Source organism: Nerophis lumbriciformis, linkage group LG02 (assembly GCF_033978685.3).
Source record: "Nerophis lumbriciformis linkage group LG02, RoL_Nlum_v2.1, whole genome shotgun sequence".
Classification (NCBI taxonomy): domain Eukaryota; kingdom Metazoa; phylum Chordata; class Actinopteri; order Syngnathiformes; family Syngnathidae; genus Nerophis; species Nerophis lumbriciformis.
Window position 1 is genome coordinate 34,476,252 of NC_084549.2, and position 16,249 is coordinate 34,492,500.

A 16,249-nucleotide genomic window follows, 5' to 3' on the forward strand; every position below is an offset into this window, starting at 1 on the left:
ATCAGTAGCGAGTAGCGAGCTGAATGTAGATAAATGGAGCGTAGTAAAAGTAGCGTTTCTTCTCTATAAATATACTCAAGTAAAAGTAAAAGTATGTTGCATTAAAACTACTCTTAGAAGTACAATTTATCCCAAAAGTTACTCAAGTCGATGTAACGGAGTAAATGTAGCGCGTTACTACCCACCTCTGCCGGTTGGTAATTCAAAGAGATTTGCTAGTAAAGTGCACTTTAGCAGATCAAGCTTTTGCAGAAAATGCACCTTCAATGTACACAAACTTTTAATGATTTACAGTATGAGTATTCCTCACTTACATGGCAACGCCTTGAACTGAATATGTAATGAGGACTATAATGTGTGTGTGTGTGTGTGTGTTTGTTTTTTAGGTGCAGGTGATGCCGTGGAGTGTTGGATTTGGTAGCAGGATGACATTTGCCAAGCTTCTTCTTCCTTTTTTTATTCTACACTCCTGTGAAGGTGAGCTCTTTTTCACTATTAATATTCAATGTGTAATTGAAGACAAGATATCGCCTTGACCCTCTATCTTCTTTCAAACTGGGAGTATTTTGATATCCACTCTATCCCCAAAAAGAAGAGGTCACAAGGACAATTGACCTTCTATGAAATTCATGGAAGCGATTCAGATTCTGAATTATTGATGTGTGTAGTGTGAGGTACAGAAATGAAAGAACAATGTGAATGATTACTTTGCAAAGACTTAGAAATAATGATTACATTTAAAAGACAGAATCACACATGCTGTTCACTGCAAAATCTTGTTCGTTACAACAATAAAAATCTGACAGACAATCATGCTACATTTTTTGTCAGCTCCGTACGATCTCTTGCCTAAAAGGATTTTGTCGTGCTCCTACAAATTAGACTTGCCCTTACCTTTTTTGACACCTTTTCCTTTCAGCCCAATGGAGTTCTTTTCACATTTCATCATCTCTGCCAATGCACCCCTCTTCTTTCTGTTCTCCTCGTTCCTCATCTGCCTTGCATTATGTGTAGGATCGTTCGGCCTACTTCTTCAGGATGTTTTGTGTTCTTGCAGAGTGTGCCGTATGAGTGTCTGAGAGGAACAGCGAGGGAGCTTTAGTGCACAGAAAAATCACGCTAAATGTCTCACAGTGACAGGCAGGAGACATCTCCAATCACACGGATAGTGGAAGACGCGGCAGAGAATTTATTAACTGAATGCCACAGCATGTTTCCATCAAGCACAATGACTTTGGATGTTTTTTTCTTAATTACTGCAATTTCCTTACTGCGGAGTTGGCAACACTGCCTCAACACCTACTTTAAAACCCAGTCAGCGTTATCCTCCCTGCTGGAAGATAGAAGACAATTTAGACCCACTAAAGCAGTGTTACTTGAAATTTTTAATTTCAATTTCATCCTTCCATCCATCTTCTTCCGCTTATCTGAGGTCAGGTCGTGGGGGCATCAGCCTAAGCAGAGAAGCCCAGACTTCCCTCTCCCCAGCCACTTTGTCCAGTTCTCCCGGGGGATCCCGAGGCGTTTCCAGGCCAGCCAGGAGACATAGCCTTCCCAACGTGTCCTGGGTCTTCCCAGGTTCGGGCATCCTGACCAGATGCCCGAACCACCTCATCTGGCTCCTCCCGATGTGGAGGAGAAGCGGCTTTACTTTGAGCTCCACCTGGATGACAGAGCTTCTCACCCTATCTCTAAGGGAGAGCCCCGCCACCCGGCAGAGGAAACTAATTTCAGCCGCTTGTACCTGTGATCTTGTCCTTTCAGTCATAACCCAAAGCTCATGACTGTAGGGAACGTAGATCGAACGGTAAATTGAGAGCTTTGCCTTCCGGCTCAGCTCCTTCTTCACCACAACGGATCAATACTGCATCCACATTACTAAAGACGCCGCACCGATCCGCCTTTCGATCTCACGATCCACTCTTCCCTCACTCGTGAACAAGACTCCGAGGTACTTGAACTCCTCCACTTGGGGCAAGATCTCCTCCCCAAGCCGGAGATGGCACATCAACCTTTTCCGGGCGACAACCATGGACTCGGACATGGAGGTGCTGATTCTCATCTCAGTCGATTCACACTCTGCTGCGAAAATGTTCTCATCCTTAAACAAATTGGGGTCCATTTGGTTCCATTTGTACACTGTCAGAGTTACAGACCTTGTAAGGGTCAATTTAGACGCCTCTAAGGAAGTACCTGGAAGATCAAGAGAGATCAGAAGAGATTGAGGACAGTCAGGGCGAAGATGTAGAAGAGATACTAATTGTGAACACAGATGCAGAGGATGAGACAGAAAAGCCAGAAGAGAAAACAGTGGAGATCATTTTAATTTATAATTTCTGGTTAATACGAGCATTAGAAGGCCACAGTGCAGGGAGAACTGCTGGAGGTGAGGACATCAGTCTAAAGCGGGGGTGTCAAACTCATTTTAGATCGGCGGCCACATGGAGAAATATCTACTCCCAAGTGGGCCGGACTAGTAAAATCACGGCACCATAACTTAAAAATAAAGACAACTTCAGATTGTTTTCTTTGTTTAAAAATCGAACAAGCACATTCTGAAATTGTACAAATCATAACGTTGTTGTGTTATTTTTACACTTACATGTTGCGGTTAATAGTATATATACTTTATTTGTCGTTATTTATATCTTCTGAATAAATTATGTGATAATGTTCATCAGTCAACTCATTGGTGTCTATTTTTAATCTATGAAGATCAACAAAATTATATCAAAATAAAATTACAGAATGTTATTTATGTAGATTGATCATTTTCTTTGACTGATGTACTAACATGTGGTTTATTTTGTACTAATGTAGCATCATCTACAAAGATACAAATTATTGCTATTGCGACATCCAGTGGACACATTTAGAACAGCTGTTTCTTTCATTCAAAAATTTCAGGTTCATTTTTAGTAGAGATGTCCGATAATATCGGCCGATAAATGCTTTAAAATGTAATATCGGAAAATATCGGTATAATTTTTTTTATTATCGGTATCGTTTTATTTTATTATTATTATTATTATTTTTATTAAATCAACATAAAAAACACAAGATACACTTACAATTACTACACCAAGCCATTTTAAAGCATTTATCGGCCGATAATATCAGCAGGCCGATATTATCGGCCAATAAATGCTTTAAAATGTAATATCGGAAAATATTGGTATCGTTTTTTTTAAATTATCGGTATCGTTTTATTTGATTTTTTTTATTGATTTTTTATTAAATCAACATAAAAAACACAAGATACACTAACAATTACTACACCAAGCCAAAAAACCTCACTCCCCCATTTACCTCATTCACACAAAAGGGTTGTTTCTTTCTGTTATTGGTTCCTACATTATATATCAATATAGATCAATACAGTCTGCAAGGGATACAGTCCGTAAGCACACATGAGTGTGCGTGCTGTTGGTCCACTAATAGTACTAACCTTTAACAGTTACTCATTTTCATTAATTACTAGTTTCTATGTAACTGTTTTTATATTCTTTTACTTTTTTTTTAATTCAAGAAAATGTTTTTAATTTATTTATCTTATTTTATTTTATTTTATTTTTTAAAAAGGACCTTATCTTCACCATACCTGGTTGTCCAAATTAGGCATAGTAATGTGTTAATACCAGGACTGTATATATCGGTATCGGTTGATATCAGTATCGGTTGATATCGGTATCGGTAATTAAGAGTTGGACAATATCGGAATATCGGGTATCGGCAAAAAGCCATTATCGGACATCCCTAATTTTTATACTTTACGGGCCGGATAAAACCTGCCCTCGGGCTGTACGTTTGACACTCCTGGTCTAAAAGTATAATTCCACGTTAGAACAGACCAAATTGGTGTTTAAAAATTATTTGTTTTCTCTCCAATGCATAATGCCACTAAAGTCTCACTCTTGTCCTTTTCTGAAGCTTGGCAGCCCGGTGTTTATTTTCACCAGTCTACTCCCATTTCTTCCATTAGCATGTTGACCCTGTGCCCTTATTTATCCACTACCTCATTGCTGTCATTATCAGGGATAACAGACATCCGCTATTTAACTGAACTCCGCTATTCTTTTAGCCAAAGTTGTATTTTTATTTTTTTAGATTTCCGTATAAAACAGCTAACCTGTCCGCTCCCCAGTGCACTGTGTTTAGCTGGCTGCTTAAAGCTAACTACATTAGCAGGCCGAATTGCATGCAATTGTTACATGAAGTCATATTTGCGTTTATGCCTTCGGAGTAGTGATGTTTTTGGAGCAAGCGAAACTAGGCTTAGATAACCTAAGTTCGACCCAAATACTTAATACATAATGTTTATACTCAACATGTGGCTGTAAATACCCAAATACACTACAGTACATATTTTCTAAATATTAATTGCAAGCATAATAGATAAATACCATCGCTACATCACAACCAATCATTGACATAGAAAAAATACAACTTATTGTTGGTCTCAAAATTGAGACATCTGGTTATTCTAGCATTTATTGTAATTAACTCTAATATTCCTCTCATTTCAATCCTGATCTAGCACAGATTTAATTGTGATTAATGAATAGACCCCAGGTCTTTCTTGCATAGCCATTTTGATACTGTTTGACTGTTGTCGATAGAAATGATACAGCAGTACATGGTACATATCATTTACTTGTAGACCAACTTGCACAATGTACCACTTTTATTATGAATGAGTTAAAGAGGAACTAAACTTTTTTTGGGGGGGATTTTGCCCATCGTTCACAATTCTTATGTAAGACAAGATTTTATTTCCATCCATCCATCCATCCATCTTCTTCCGCTTATCCGAGGTCGGGTCGCGGGGGCAGCAGCCTAAGCAGGGAAGCCCAGACTTCCCTCTCCCCAGCCACTTCGTCCAGCTCCTCCCGGGGGATCCCGAGGCGTTCCCAGGCCAGCCGGGAGACATAGTCTTCCCAACGTGTCCTGGGTCTTCCTCGTGGTCTCCTACCGGTCGGACATGCCCTAAACACCTCCTTAGGGAGGCGCTCGGGTGGCATCCTGACCAGATGCCCGAACCACCTCATCTGGCTCCTCTCGATGTGGAGGAGCAGCGGCTTTACTTTGAGCTCCCCCCGGATGACAGAGCTTCTCACCCTATCTCTAAGGGAGAGCCCCGCCACCCGGCGGAGGAAACTCATTTCGGCCGCTTGTACCCGTGATCTTGTCCTTTCGGTCATGACCCAAAGCTCATGACCATAGGTGAGGATGGGAACGTAGATTGACCGGTAAATTGAGAGCTTTGCCTTCCGGCTCAGCTCCTTCTTCACCACAACGGATCGATACAGCGTCCGCATTACTGAAGACGCCGCACCGATCCGCCTGTCGATCTCGCGATCCACTCTTCCCTCACTCGTGAACAAGACTCCGAGGTACTTGAACTCCTCCACTTGGGGCAAGATCTCTTCCCCAACCCGGAGATGGCACTCCACCCTTTTCCGGGCGAGAACCATGGACTCGGACTTGGAGGTGCTGATTCTCATCCCAGTCGCTTCACACTCAGCTGCGAACCGATCCAGTGAGAGCTGAAAATCCTGGCCAGATGAAGCCATCAGGACCAAATCATCTGCAAAAAGCAGAGACCTAATCCTGCAGCCACCAAACCGGATCCCCTCAACGCCTTGACTGCGCCTATAAATTCTGTCCATAAAAGTTATGAACAGAATCGGTGACAAAGGGCAGCCTTGGCGGAGTCCAACCCTCACCGGAAACGTGTCCGACTTACTGCCGGCAATGCGAACCAAGCTCTGACACTGATCATACAGGGAGCGGATCGCCACAATCAGACAGTCCGAAACCCCATACTCTCTGAGCACTCCCCACAGGACTTCCCGAGGGACACGGTCGAATGCCTTCTCCAAGTCCACAAAGCACATGTAGACTGGTTGGGCAAACTCCCATGCACCCTCAAGGACCCTGCCGAGAGTATAGAGCTGGTCCACAGTTCCACGACCAGGACGAAAACCACACTGTTCCTCCTGAATCCGAGGTTCGACTATCCGGCGTAGCCACCTCTCCAGTACACCTGAATAGACCTTACCGGGAAGGCTGAGGAGTGTGATCCCACGATAGTTACAACACACCCTCCGGTTCCCCTTTTTAAAGAGAGGAACCACCACCCCGGTCTGCCAATCCAGAGGTACTGCCCCCGATGTCCACGCGATGCTGCAGAGTCTTGTCAACCAAGACAGCCCTACAGCATCCAGAGCCTTAAGGAACTCCGGGCGGATCTCATCCACCCCCGGGGCCTTGCCACCGAGGAGCTTTTTAACTACCTCAGCAACCTCAGCCCCAGAAATAGGAGAGCCCACCACAGATTCCCCAGGCACTGCTTCCTCATAGGAAGACGTGTTGGTGGGATTGAGGAGGTCTTCGAAGTATTCCCTCCACCGATCCACAACTTCCGCAGTCGAGGTCAGCAGAACACCATCCGCACCATACACGGTGTTGGTAGTGCACTGCTTCCCCTTCCTGAGGCGGCGGATGGTGGTCCAGAATCGCTTCGAAGCTGTCCGGAAGTCGTTTTCCATGGCTTCCCCGAACTCCTCCCATGTCCGAGTTTTTGCCTCCGCGACCGCTGAAGCCGCACACCGCTTGGCCTGTCGGTACCTGTCCGCTGCCTCAGGAGTCCCATGAGCCAAAAGAACCCGATAGGACTCCTTCTTCAGCTTGACGGCATCCCTCACCGCCGGTGTCCACCAACGGGTTCTAGGATTACCGCCACGACAGGCACCAACTACCTTGCGGCCACAGCTCCAATCAGCCGCCTCGACAATAGAGGTGCGGAACATGGTCCACTCGGACTCAATGTCCAGCACCTCCCTCGTGACATGTTCAAAGTTCTTCCGGAGGTGGGAATTGAAACTCTCTCTGACAGGAGACTCTGCCAGACGTTCCCAGCAAACCCTCACAATGCGTTTGGGCCTGCCAGGTCTGTCCGGCATCCTCCCCCACCATCGCAGCCAACTCACCACCAGGTGGTGATCGGTAGAAAGCTCCGCCTCTCTCTTCACCCGAGTGTCCAAAACATGAGGCCGCAAATCCGATGACACAACTACAAAGTCGATCATAGAACTGCGGCCTAGGGTGTCCTGGTGCCAAGTGCACATATGGACACCCTTATGCTTGAACATGGTGTTCGTTATGGACAATCCGTGACGGGCACAAAAGTCCAATAACAAAACACCACTTGGGTTCAGATCCGGGCGGCCATTCTTCCCAATCACGCCTCTCCAGGTTTCACTGTCGTTGCCAATATGAGCGTTGAAGTCCCCCAGTAGAACGAGGGAATCACCCGGGGGAGCACTCTCAAGTACTCCCTCGAGTGAATCCAAAAAGGGTGGGTACTCTGAGCTGCTGTTTGGCGCGTAAGTGCAAACAACAGTCAGGACCCGTCCCCCCACCCGAAGGCGGAGGGAAGCTACCCTCTCGTCCACAGGGTTGAACTCCAACATGCAGGCTCTGAGCCGGGGGGCAACAAGAATTGCCACCCCAGCCCGTCGCCTCTCACTGCTGGCAACGCCAGAGTGGAAGAGAGTCCAGCCCCTCTCGAGAGAACTGGTTCCAGAGCCCTTGCTGTGCGTCGAGGTGAGTCCGACTATATCCAACCGGAACTTCTCTACCTCGCGCACTAGCTCAGGCTCCTTCCCCCCCAGCGAGGTGACGTTCCACGTCCCAAGAGCTAGCTTCTGTAGCCGAGGATTGGACCGCCAAGTGCCCTGCCTTCGGCTACCGCCCAGCTCACATTGCACCCGACCTCTATGGCCCCTGCTATGGGTGGTGAGCCCATTGGAGGGGGGACCAACGTTGCCTCTTCGGGCTGTGCCCGGCCGGGCCCCATGGGGACAGGCCCGGCCACCAGGCGCTCGCCATCGTGCCCCAACTCCGGGCCTGGCTACGGAGGGGGGCCCCGGTGACCCGCGTCCGGGCAAGGGAAATCTGAGTCTCGGTTCTTGCATTTCCATAGAAGTCTTCGAGCTGCTCTTTGTCTGATCCCTCACCTAGGACCTGTTTGTCTTGGGAGACCCTACCAGGGGGCATGGAAGTCCCCGGACAACATAGCTCCTAGGATCATTGGGACACGCAAACTCCTCTACCACGGTAAGGTGGCAGCTCAGAGAGGAGAGATTTTATTTCATGCATTCTAAATATTAAATACATGCGATCAAAAGTCTGCTTACAATGGAGCCTATGGGAGTCGCTCTATTCTGCCTATAAAGCCATCTAAAAACATCCAAACACCTCCATTAAGGTTGTATATACATACTGTAAGCATACAGTATATGTAATGTAGTAACGGGCACATTCATAATAACACGTATTTAGATTATCTTAAACATTCGGCGGTGTATTAATTGAAAAAACGCATCGCGACGATCGCTTTTTCCTTCACATAACAGATTTCTCACTGCCGACATTGTGAGAGCCAACAAACATAATAAAACATCACTTACTGTACAATATCTGCTGCCACTAGGATGCCAACTGTGAAAATGTTGAACTATTCCCATTTAGATGAAGAATGATTAATAATCCTCGCGAAGAACCAGTCTGTTTGTGTGTTCTCATGTCTTTCTCGCCATTTCTGGGTCTAAATCGGATGCCAGAGTTGATAAACTCGTCTGATTATGTTTTCAACTTTCAGGCATAATTTGTGAACTAGAATGAACTTTCGCCAACTTCGAGGCGTAAAAGCAGCTCACCAGCTGCTGATGTCAATAAAGTAGCACAAACTGTTAGCGCCCTCTGATCACGGCACCGCTAAAAATAGTTTGTCTGCGTTAGCGCTTTTAATAACAATATTGCTAATGCTTGGTTAATATTCAAGTCACAAAATTGAAATGGAGTATTCTTGGCATTTTTTGGATGTTTTTTTAGAGGGATTTATGGGTGGAATAGAGGACTTCCCATTGACTTCATTATAAGCAGACTTGTTTGTTTATTTACGAGATAGAATGCATCAACAAAAAAATAACATCCGTTGTCGTGTCTCTCATAATGGTTGTGAACGATAGGCAACATTCTAAAAAAAGTTCCCCTTTTAAGCTGCTGTATGTCATAGGCTCAAACATTTTTTTACCAAAAAATATAAGACCACCACTACCGGCTAGCATATGTTACCATTAGTGGTTGAACAAAAAAAATTCTACATATGCCACAACTACAAATCAAATTGAATGTGTTCTCTGGTTCGAACAAACATACACAAATGCAGTCCCAGAGAAGCGACCAACAACTTGCACTCATGCTGTTGTCACGATATATGCTGTACAATCAATTATACACTAGCTTACGTTAGTAGTATAATACTTGCAGAGCGTTTGAAGTCACTTTCAGTCAAAAATTGACCACATTTTGGCGTTTGCATGCATGTGTAGCTGTTAAAACATATAATTTTATGCTGTTCTTTTAGTTTGCTTTTCTTCTAGAAAACTGCAATAACAAACATCAAATGGATTTAAGACATAATACGATAGGTATACATTTTTTGACCCTTGTTCTGCGTTAACAGGATCCAACCAGCCGCCTCGTTTCCTGAACTACTTCTTCTCAACGTACCTTCTCATCTATGAAGATATGCCTGTTGGTGAGTCTCTGTAGACTGTCAGTAAGCTCTGTATCATTCATCAACCGTACATTGTTTGAAGAAAGTACAGTACCCATATATTTGTCATCTCTCCTCTGTGTCCTCTGAACATAAAACCCAGAAAGAGAGAACAAGTAAAAAGAGACTCCAAAATAGGAACTGACAGTAATCGTAATGGATGTTTTCCTTAGTGTGTTCTGAGACCGGAAATAGCCTTTCAATTTCTACTATATATATACACACACTGTAATCTTGTTATAGTTTTTCAGAACTTGGGGAGGTAGTTATTAGGTTTATTTTCTTAAACTGAATGTTCCATAGCTATTTGGGTAAACTACCACATTAGATTCCACGACGATACCATGCTTTTCCTTCTCCCATTGACTTGATGTCATTTCTGTTGGCTGTGGTGATTGACAGGGCAATTTGGTGATGCCGGGCTTCTCATCATCAGTTGCAGTGTCAGAAGCCAGGAAATCTTCTGTATTAGATTGATCTCCAGGGCTATGCTTTTTGTGTGTGTGTGTGTGTGTGTGTGTGCGTGTGTGTGTGTGTGTGTGTGTGTGTGTGTGTGTGTGTGTGTGTGTGTGTGTGTGTGTGTGTGTGTGTGTTCTTGTATTTCTACCCGTCTTGAGACATCGACAAGGAAAAGTATCCTCCATATGAGGACCGGTGAACAAGTTAGAACATACTGTAAATTATGGTCCCAATACAGAAAACCATTGCATCTAATAGAGAATGTCTCATTTGCACTCATTTGGTGGTGAAATCTATCAAATCGAGGGTGGTCCCAGAAAGCAGGGATTTTTCAAATTGACTTGGTCAGTTTTAAAAGTGCTCCCCCTCTGGTCAACATATGAAATAACAAGTGTGTGTAAACATTTGAAGTGCTCCCCCTCTGGCCAACATATGTAATAACATGTGTGTGTAAGAAATTTAAATGTGACCCTTTGGCCAACATTAATTAACAAATATGTATATAGAGACATACTGTAATAACTTGAAGTAAATAATGAAGATTAAAAACCAATTACAAACAAAATAATAATAATATTAATACAAATAAAAAAAGCAGTCTTTTTCTTACAATGTGTTGACTTTTTTCTTATAAAGTTGGGAACAATTTGTCATATTCCTTCTGTTTCTGTAATATTGCAATATTTTCCTCATAAAATTATTACTTTTTTATGTAAAATTATTTATTTTTAATGCAAAATGGTGACATTTGCCATTTAAAATTCTAACTTTTATCACAATATTGCCAATATCTTTGTTGTACTTGTAAAATAATGACATTTTTTGAGTAAAATTATGACTTGTCATAATTTTTCCGAGTAAAATTCTAATTTTTATTATAAAATTGCCAACATTTTAAAGTTTTCTTATAAAATTGTGACTTTTGTCGAGTACAATTACGACTCTTTTCATAAAAGTGTCAATGTTAAGCTTTTCTTGTAAAATTGCGACTGTTTTTGAGTAAAATTCCAACTTTTATCATAATATTGCACAAATGTTCAATGTTGCTATGCGTTGAGTAAAATGACGACTTTTATTATAATACTGCCAAAAGTCAAAATTTTTCTTGTGAAATGGTGACCTTCATCTTGTGAAATTCCAACTCATTTTTCACAACAAGCTTTTTTATAATTGCATAGTATGGATATATTATTAATGTTGTAAATACAAATATTTTTATATATATCTAGAAAGGGTGGTCCTAAAGAGGGAGGCATTTTTCAGAGGTCTCAATGATTTGACAAATACAAGCATGTGTGTGTGTGTGTGTGTTTGCCTTTTTGTCACAAGTCCTTTTACAGACAGTTGGGTTTCTACCGATCACCACCTGGTGGTGAGTTGGCTGCGATGGTGGGGGAGGATGCCGGACAGACCTGGCAGGCCCAAACGCATTGTGAGGGTTTGCTGGGAACGTCTGGCAGAGTCTCCTGTCAGAGAGAGTTTCAATTCCCACCTCCGGAAGAACTTTGAACATGTCACGAGGGAGGTGCTGGACATTGAGTCCGAGTGGACCATGTTCCGCACCTCTATTGTCGAGGCGGCTGATTGGAGCTGTGGCCGCAAGGTAGTTGGTGCCTGTCGTGGCGGTAATCCTAGAACCCGTTGGTGGACACCGGCGGTGAGGGATGCCGTCAAGCTGAAGAAGGAGTCCTATCGGGTTCTTTTGGCTCATGGGACTCCTGAGGCAGCGGACAGGTACCGACAGGCCAAGCGGTGTGCGGCTTCAGCGGTCGCGGAGGCAAAAACTCGGACATGGGAGGAGTTCGGGGAAGCCATGGAAAACGACTTCCGGACGGCTTCGAAGCGATTCTGGACCACCATCCGCCGCCTCAGGAAGGGGAAGCAGTGCACTACCAACACCGTGTATGGTGCGGATGGTGTTCTGCTGACCTCGACTGCGGAAGTTGTGGATCGGTGGAGGGAATACTTCGAAGACCTCCTCAATCCCACCAACACGTCTTCCTATGAGGAAGCAGTGCCTGGGGAATCTGTGGTGGGCTCTCCTATTTCTGGGGCTGAGGTTGCTGAGGTAGTTAAAAAGCTCCTCGGTGGCAAGGCCCCGGGGGTGGATGAGATCCGCCCGGAGTTCCTTAAGGCTCTGGATGCTGTAGGGCTGTCTTGGTTGACAAGACTCTGCAGCATCGCGTGGACATCGGGGGCAGTACCTCTGGATTGGCAGACCGGGGTGGTGGTTCCTCTTTTTAAAAAGGGGAACCGGAGGGTGTGTTCTAACTATCGTGGGATCACACTCCTCAGCCTTCCCGGTAAGGTCTATTCAGGTGTACTGGAGAGGAGGCTACGCCGGATAGTCGAACCTCGGATTCAGGAGGAACAGTGTGGTTTTCGTCCTGGTCGTGGAACTGTGGACCAGCTCTATACTCTCGGCAGGGTCCTTGAGGGTGCATGGGAGTTTGCCCAACCAGTCTACATGTGCTTTGTGGACTTGGAGAAGGCATTCGACCTTGTCCCTCGGGAAGTCCTGTGGGGAGTGCTCAGAGAGTATGGGGTTTCGGACTGTCTGATTGTGGCGGTCCGCTCCCTGTATGATCAGTGTCAGAGTTTGGTCCGCATTGCCGGCAGTAAGTCGGACACGTTTTCGGTGAGGGTTGGACTCCGCCAAGGCTGCCCTTTGTCACCGATTCTGTTCATAACTTTTATGGACAGAATTTCTAGGCGCAGTCAAGGCGTTGAGGGGATCCGGTTTGGTGGCTGCAGGATTAGGTCTATGCTTTTTGCAGATGATTTGGTCCTGATGGCTTCATCTGGCCAGGATCTTCAGCTCTCGCTGGATCGGTTCGCAGCTGAGTGTGAAGCGACTGGGATGAGAATCAGCACCTCCAAGTCCGAGTCCATGGTTCTCGCCCTTAAAAGGGTGGAGTGCCATCTCCGGGTTGGGGAGGAGATCTTGCCCCAAGTGGAGGAGTTCAAGTACCTCGGAGTCTTGTTCACGAGTGAGGGAAGAGTGGATGGTGAGATCGACAGGCGGATCGGTGCGGCGTCTTCAGTAATGCGGACGCTGTATCGATCTGTTGTGGTGAAGAAGGAGCTGAGCCGGAAGGCAAAGCTCTCAATTTACCGGTCGATCTACGTTCCCATCCTCACCTATGGTCATGAGCTTTGGGTTATGACCGAAAGGACAAGATCACGGGTACAAGCGGCCGAAATGAGTTTCCTCCGCCGGGTGGCGGGGCTCTCCCTTAGAGATAGGGTGAGAAGCTCTGTCATCCGGGGGGAGCTCAAAGTAAAGCCGCTGCTCCTCCACATGGAGAGGAGCCAGATGAGGTGGTTCGGGCATCTGGTCAGGATGCCACCCGAGCGCCTCCCTAAGGAGGTGTTTAGGGCACGTCCGACCGGTAGGAGGCCACGAGGAAGACCCAGGACACGTTGGGAAGACTATGTCTCCCGGCTGGCCTGGGAACGCCTCGGGATCCCCCGGGAGGAGCTGGACGAAGTGGCTGGGGAGAGGGAAGTCTGGGCTTCCCTGCTTAGGCTGCTGCCCCCGCGACCCGACCTCGGATAAGCGGAAGAAGATGGATGGATGGATGGATGGATGGGTTTCCTCTTTCAAGGCCCCTCTGATTTAAAGCATGTGAGGGGTGTACATGATTGCAAGGTTTTTTCTTCACTCATGAGAGTTCAAAATAAAAAACACGTCTTAATTAGTATTGCAACCCTTGAGGACGCTTTCCCTCCCCATCATTGTCGTTGGTGTCTCTTTGGTAGTTGTTTGTAGCTAGGAAAGGGCACAGTTATACTCAGAAGCAATAGTACATCATCATCATCATAACCCTAAAACAACGTCAGGTTCTGGCATGGGTCCATCTGTCCGTCTAGCTCGTGTATCAATACTGTAGAGGGTCGGGCTGTGTTGGTGGGTGGTGCTCATTTCCCTAACCACTCTGTCTGGGTTGCCCTCTGACCATGAATCATTGTGTCCTCTAGCAGCTGGGCTGTGGTCCAGCACAGTACATTCCAGTGGTCCAAAGCGCTGTCAGTCATGTCTCTGGCCCAGCCTGTGATGGATTCTTCAGTGATGTGATGATGAGGGTGGGCTGAGATATTGGACAGTGACTGTTTGTCAAGATTATTGTTTATTAGCTCAGCAGATGTCCTCGTCCAGGAGGCTCTCCAATATATAAACACACGAGAGGACACAAAACACACAGGCAACTGCTGGTGGTTTTAATATGTCCAGCCTGTACTCTTCCTCTTACACTCAGCCCTTCAAATCCCATTATTATACACACTAATACAGTAGTCTGACAGCTGTTTCAATGCCAACATCGTTCAAACTTTTTATTTAAACATATTATTTGCATCTGAAGTTTGAGTGCAAAGACTTGAAAAGAAAAAAAAAACATAGTTAAGTTGGTTGTCAGGTTACATCTGGGTGTTTTAATGATAATCACATTGTACCGACCAAGTACATTTTTTTTCAACTTTAAACACCTTGAAAGTGTAATAATTAGAATTAAGTCATTGATTTATGTGGCACTTTCAAGGTACCAAGAGTTACAAAGATACCCACTATTTAAATTGGATTAGATGAGAACAGTGATCTGGTTTCCACAACAACTCCAGTTACTGTTAAGTGGTCACGCTGGGTATCGATAATGCAACATTTTAGGGTTCATGTTGTTCTCATTAGGTCCTGCATCAACATCAACCAAAAGTTGTATTCCAATACAGATAAACCGAGATTATATAATTTATATCTACTGATCTATTAAAGGTTTACGTGTATTAAAACAGGTGCAAACTTGATTTTGCACGCAAAACTGATCTACAAAGCTTATGCACAATGAGTAAAAAAGAGAGCGCAATCAATTTAGCGTGTCTGTCTTCATGAATATGCAGAATATATGACGATTATTAGAACAAGAGATGCAAATATATTCAATTATTGCAGGAGTTTTAAACGTGTATTCATTGAGGGGCACATTAGTTATGGCTACCTTCAGAGGGCCACTTATAATAGTGTATCTATATATAAATGAATAATCGCCTCATGATATTATTACACAATTTGCTATGCATATGGTTATTCAATTGTTTACGTTTCAATTGATGGATATCTCGCTTAGAAATCATAAGTCAAAGTGACAAGCAAATATTTAGGCAGGTATTTTTGATTTTACAAAAAATACAGTATACAATGATGTGTTTGTTGCTTTATCTAATAATAGTAAACTTTAAAAGATATGCAATTTAATGCAGTACTTAACATTTTTTTCTATCAAAATGAAAAAAAATGAAAACATTTAGTTGAAAAGATGAATGACTTTATTGACGAACATTATTTCAAGGCTTTCGTGGGCCACGTAAGATGATGTGGTGGGCCTTGGGTTTGACACTGGTGATATAGTGATTGCAATGTGATTTATCAAGATTGAAAATGTTTTGTAATCGCTGTTTTGCATCCATATTTAGCACCTTTAAAATGTGTGTGCAAACTGGCACATTTACACACAAATGGGTGTGAGAAAGGAAGCCAAATGCTGCAAAGACAAATGATGGACAGATATTTGGACTGTCAGAAATGAAATAAATATTGTCTATTCAGCAATATAATTTCAATAATTGTATAGCTGTTGGATGATTTATAAGGCTGATTGAAACTATTTCAATTGATTTGTTTTGGTATCTGACGGTGTTTTATTTTTTTCATAAAGGAGATATATTGTTATATAAATCATCACCTATATGAAAACAATTGCTGCTTTTGTTTTTGGATCATTCCAGAAGTACCGTAACAACACTGGCGTCTCCCAAAGTGCACCTTAAACATCGGTTCTGTTGTCTAGATCAGTGGTCCCCAACCACCGGGCTACGGCCCGGTACCGGCCCGTGGATCGATTGGTACCGGGCCGCACAAGAAATTAAAAAAAAAAAAAAAAAATTTTTTTTTTTTATTTTATTTTTTTTTAAATTTTATTAAATCATTCTGTTATTAATATTTCTGGTTCCTACATTATATATCAATATAGATCAATACAGTCTGCAGGGATACAGTCCGTAAGCACACATGATTGTATTTTCTTATGACAAAAAAATATATAAATAAATAAAAAACACCCCCCCGGTCCGCGGGATTAATTTCTGAGCATTGACCGGTCCCCAGTTACA

The 16,249-nt window shown here is 44.0% G+C and overlaps 1 protein-coding gene across 1 annotated transcript in view; it reads left to right on the top strand.

Annotated features, from left to right (window-relative positions):
• cdh23 (cadherin-related 23) overlaps positions 1-16,249 on the top strand; it is a 626,035-nt gene that overhangs the window by 64,006 nt on the left and 545,780 nt on the right. The window contains exons 3-4 of the mRNA XM_061961466.1: positions 387-477; positions 9,533-9,607. Of these exons, the coding sequence (XP_061817450.1) occupies positions 387-477; positions 9,533-9,607 (166 nt within the window). The remainder of the gene's footprint in view (positions 1-386; positions 478-9,532; positions 9,608-16,249) is intronic.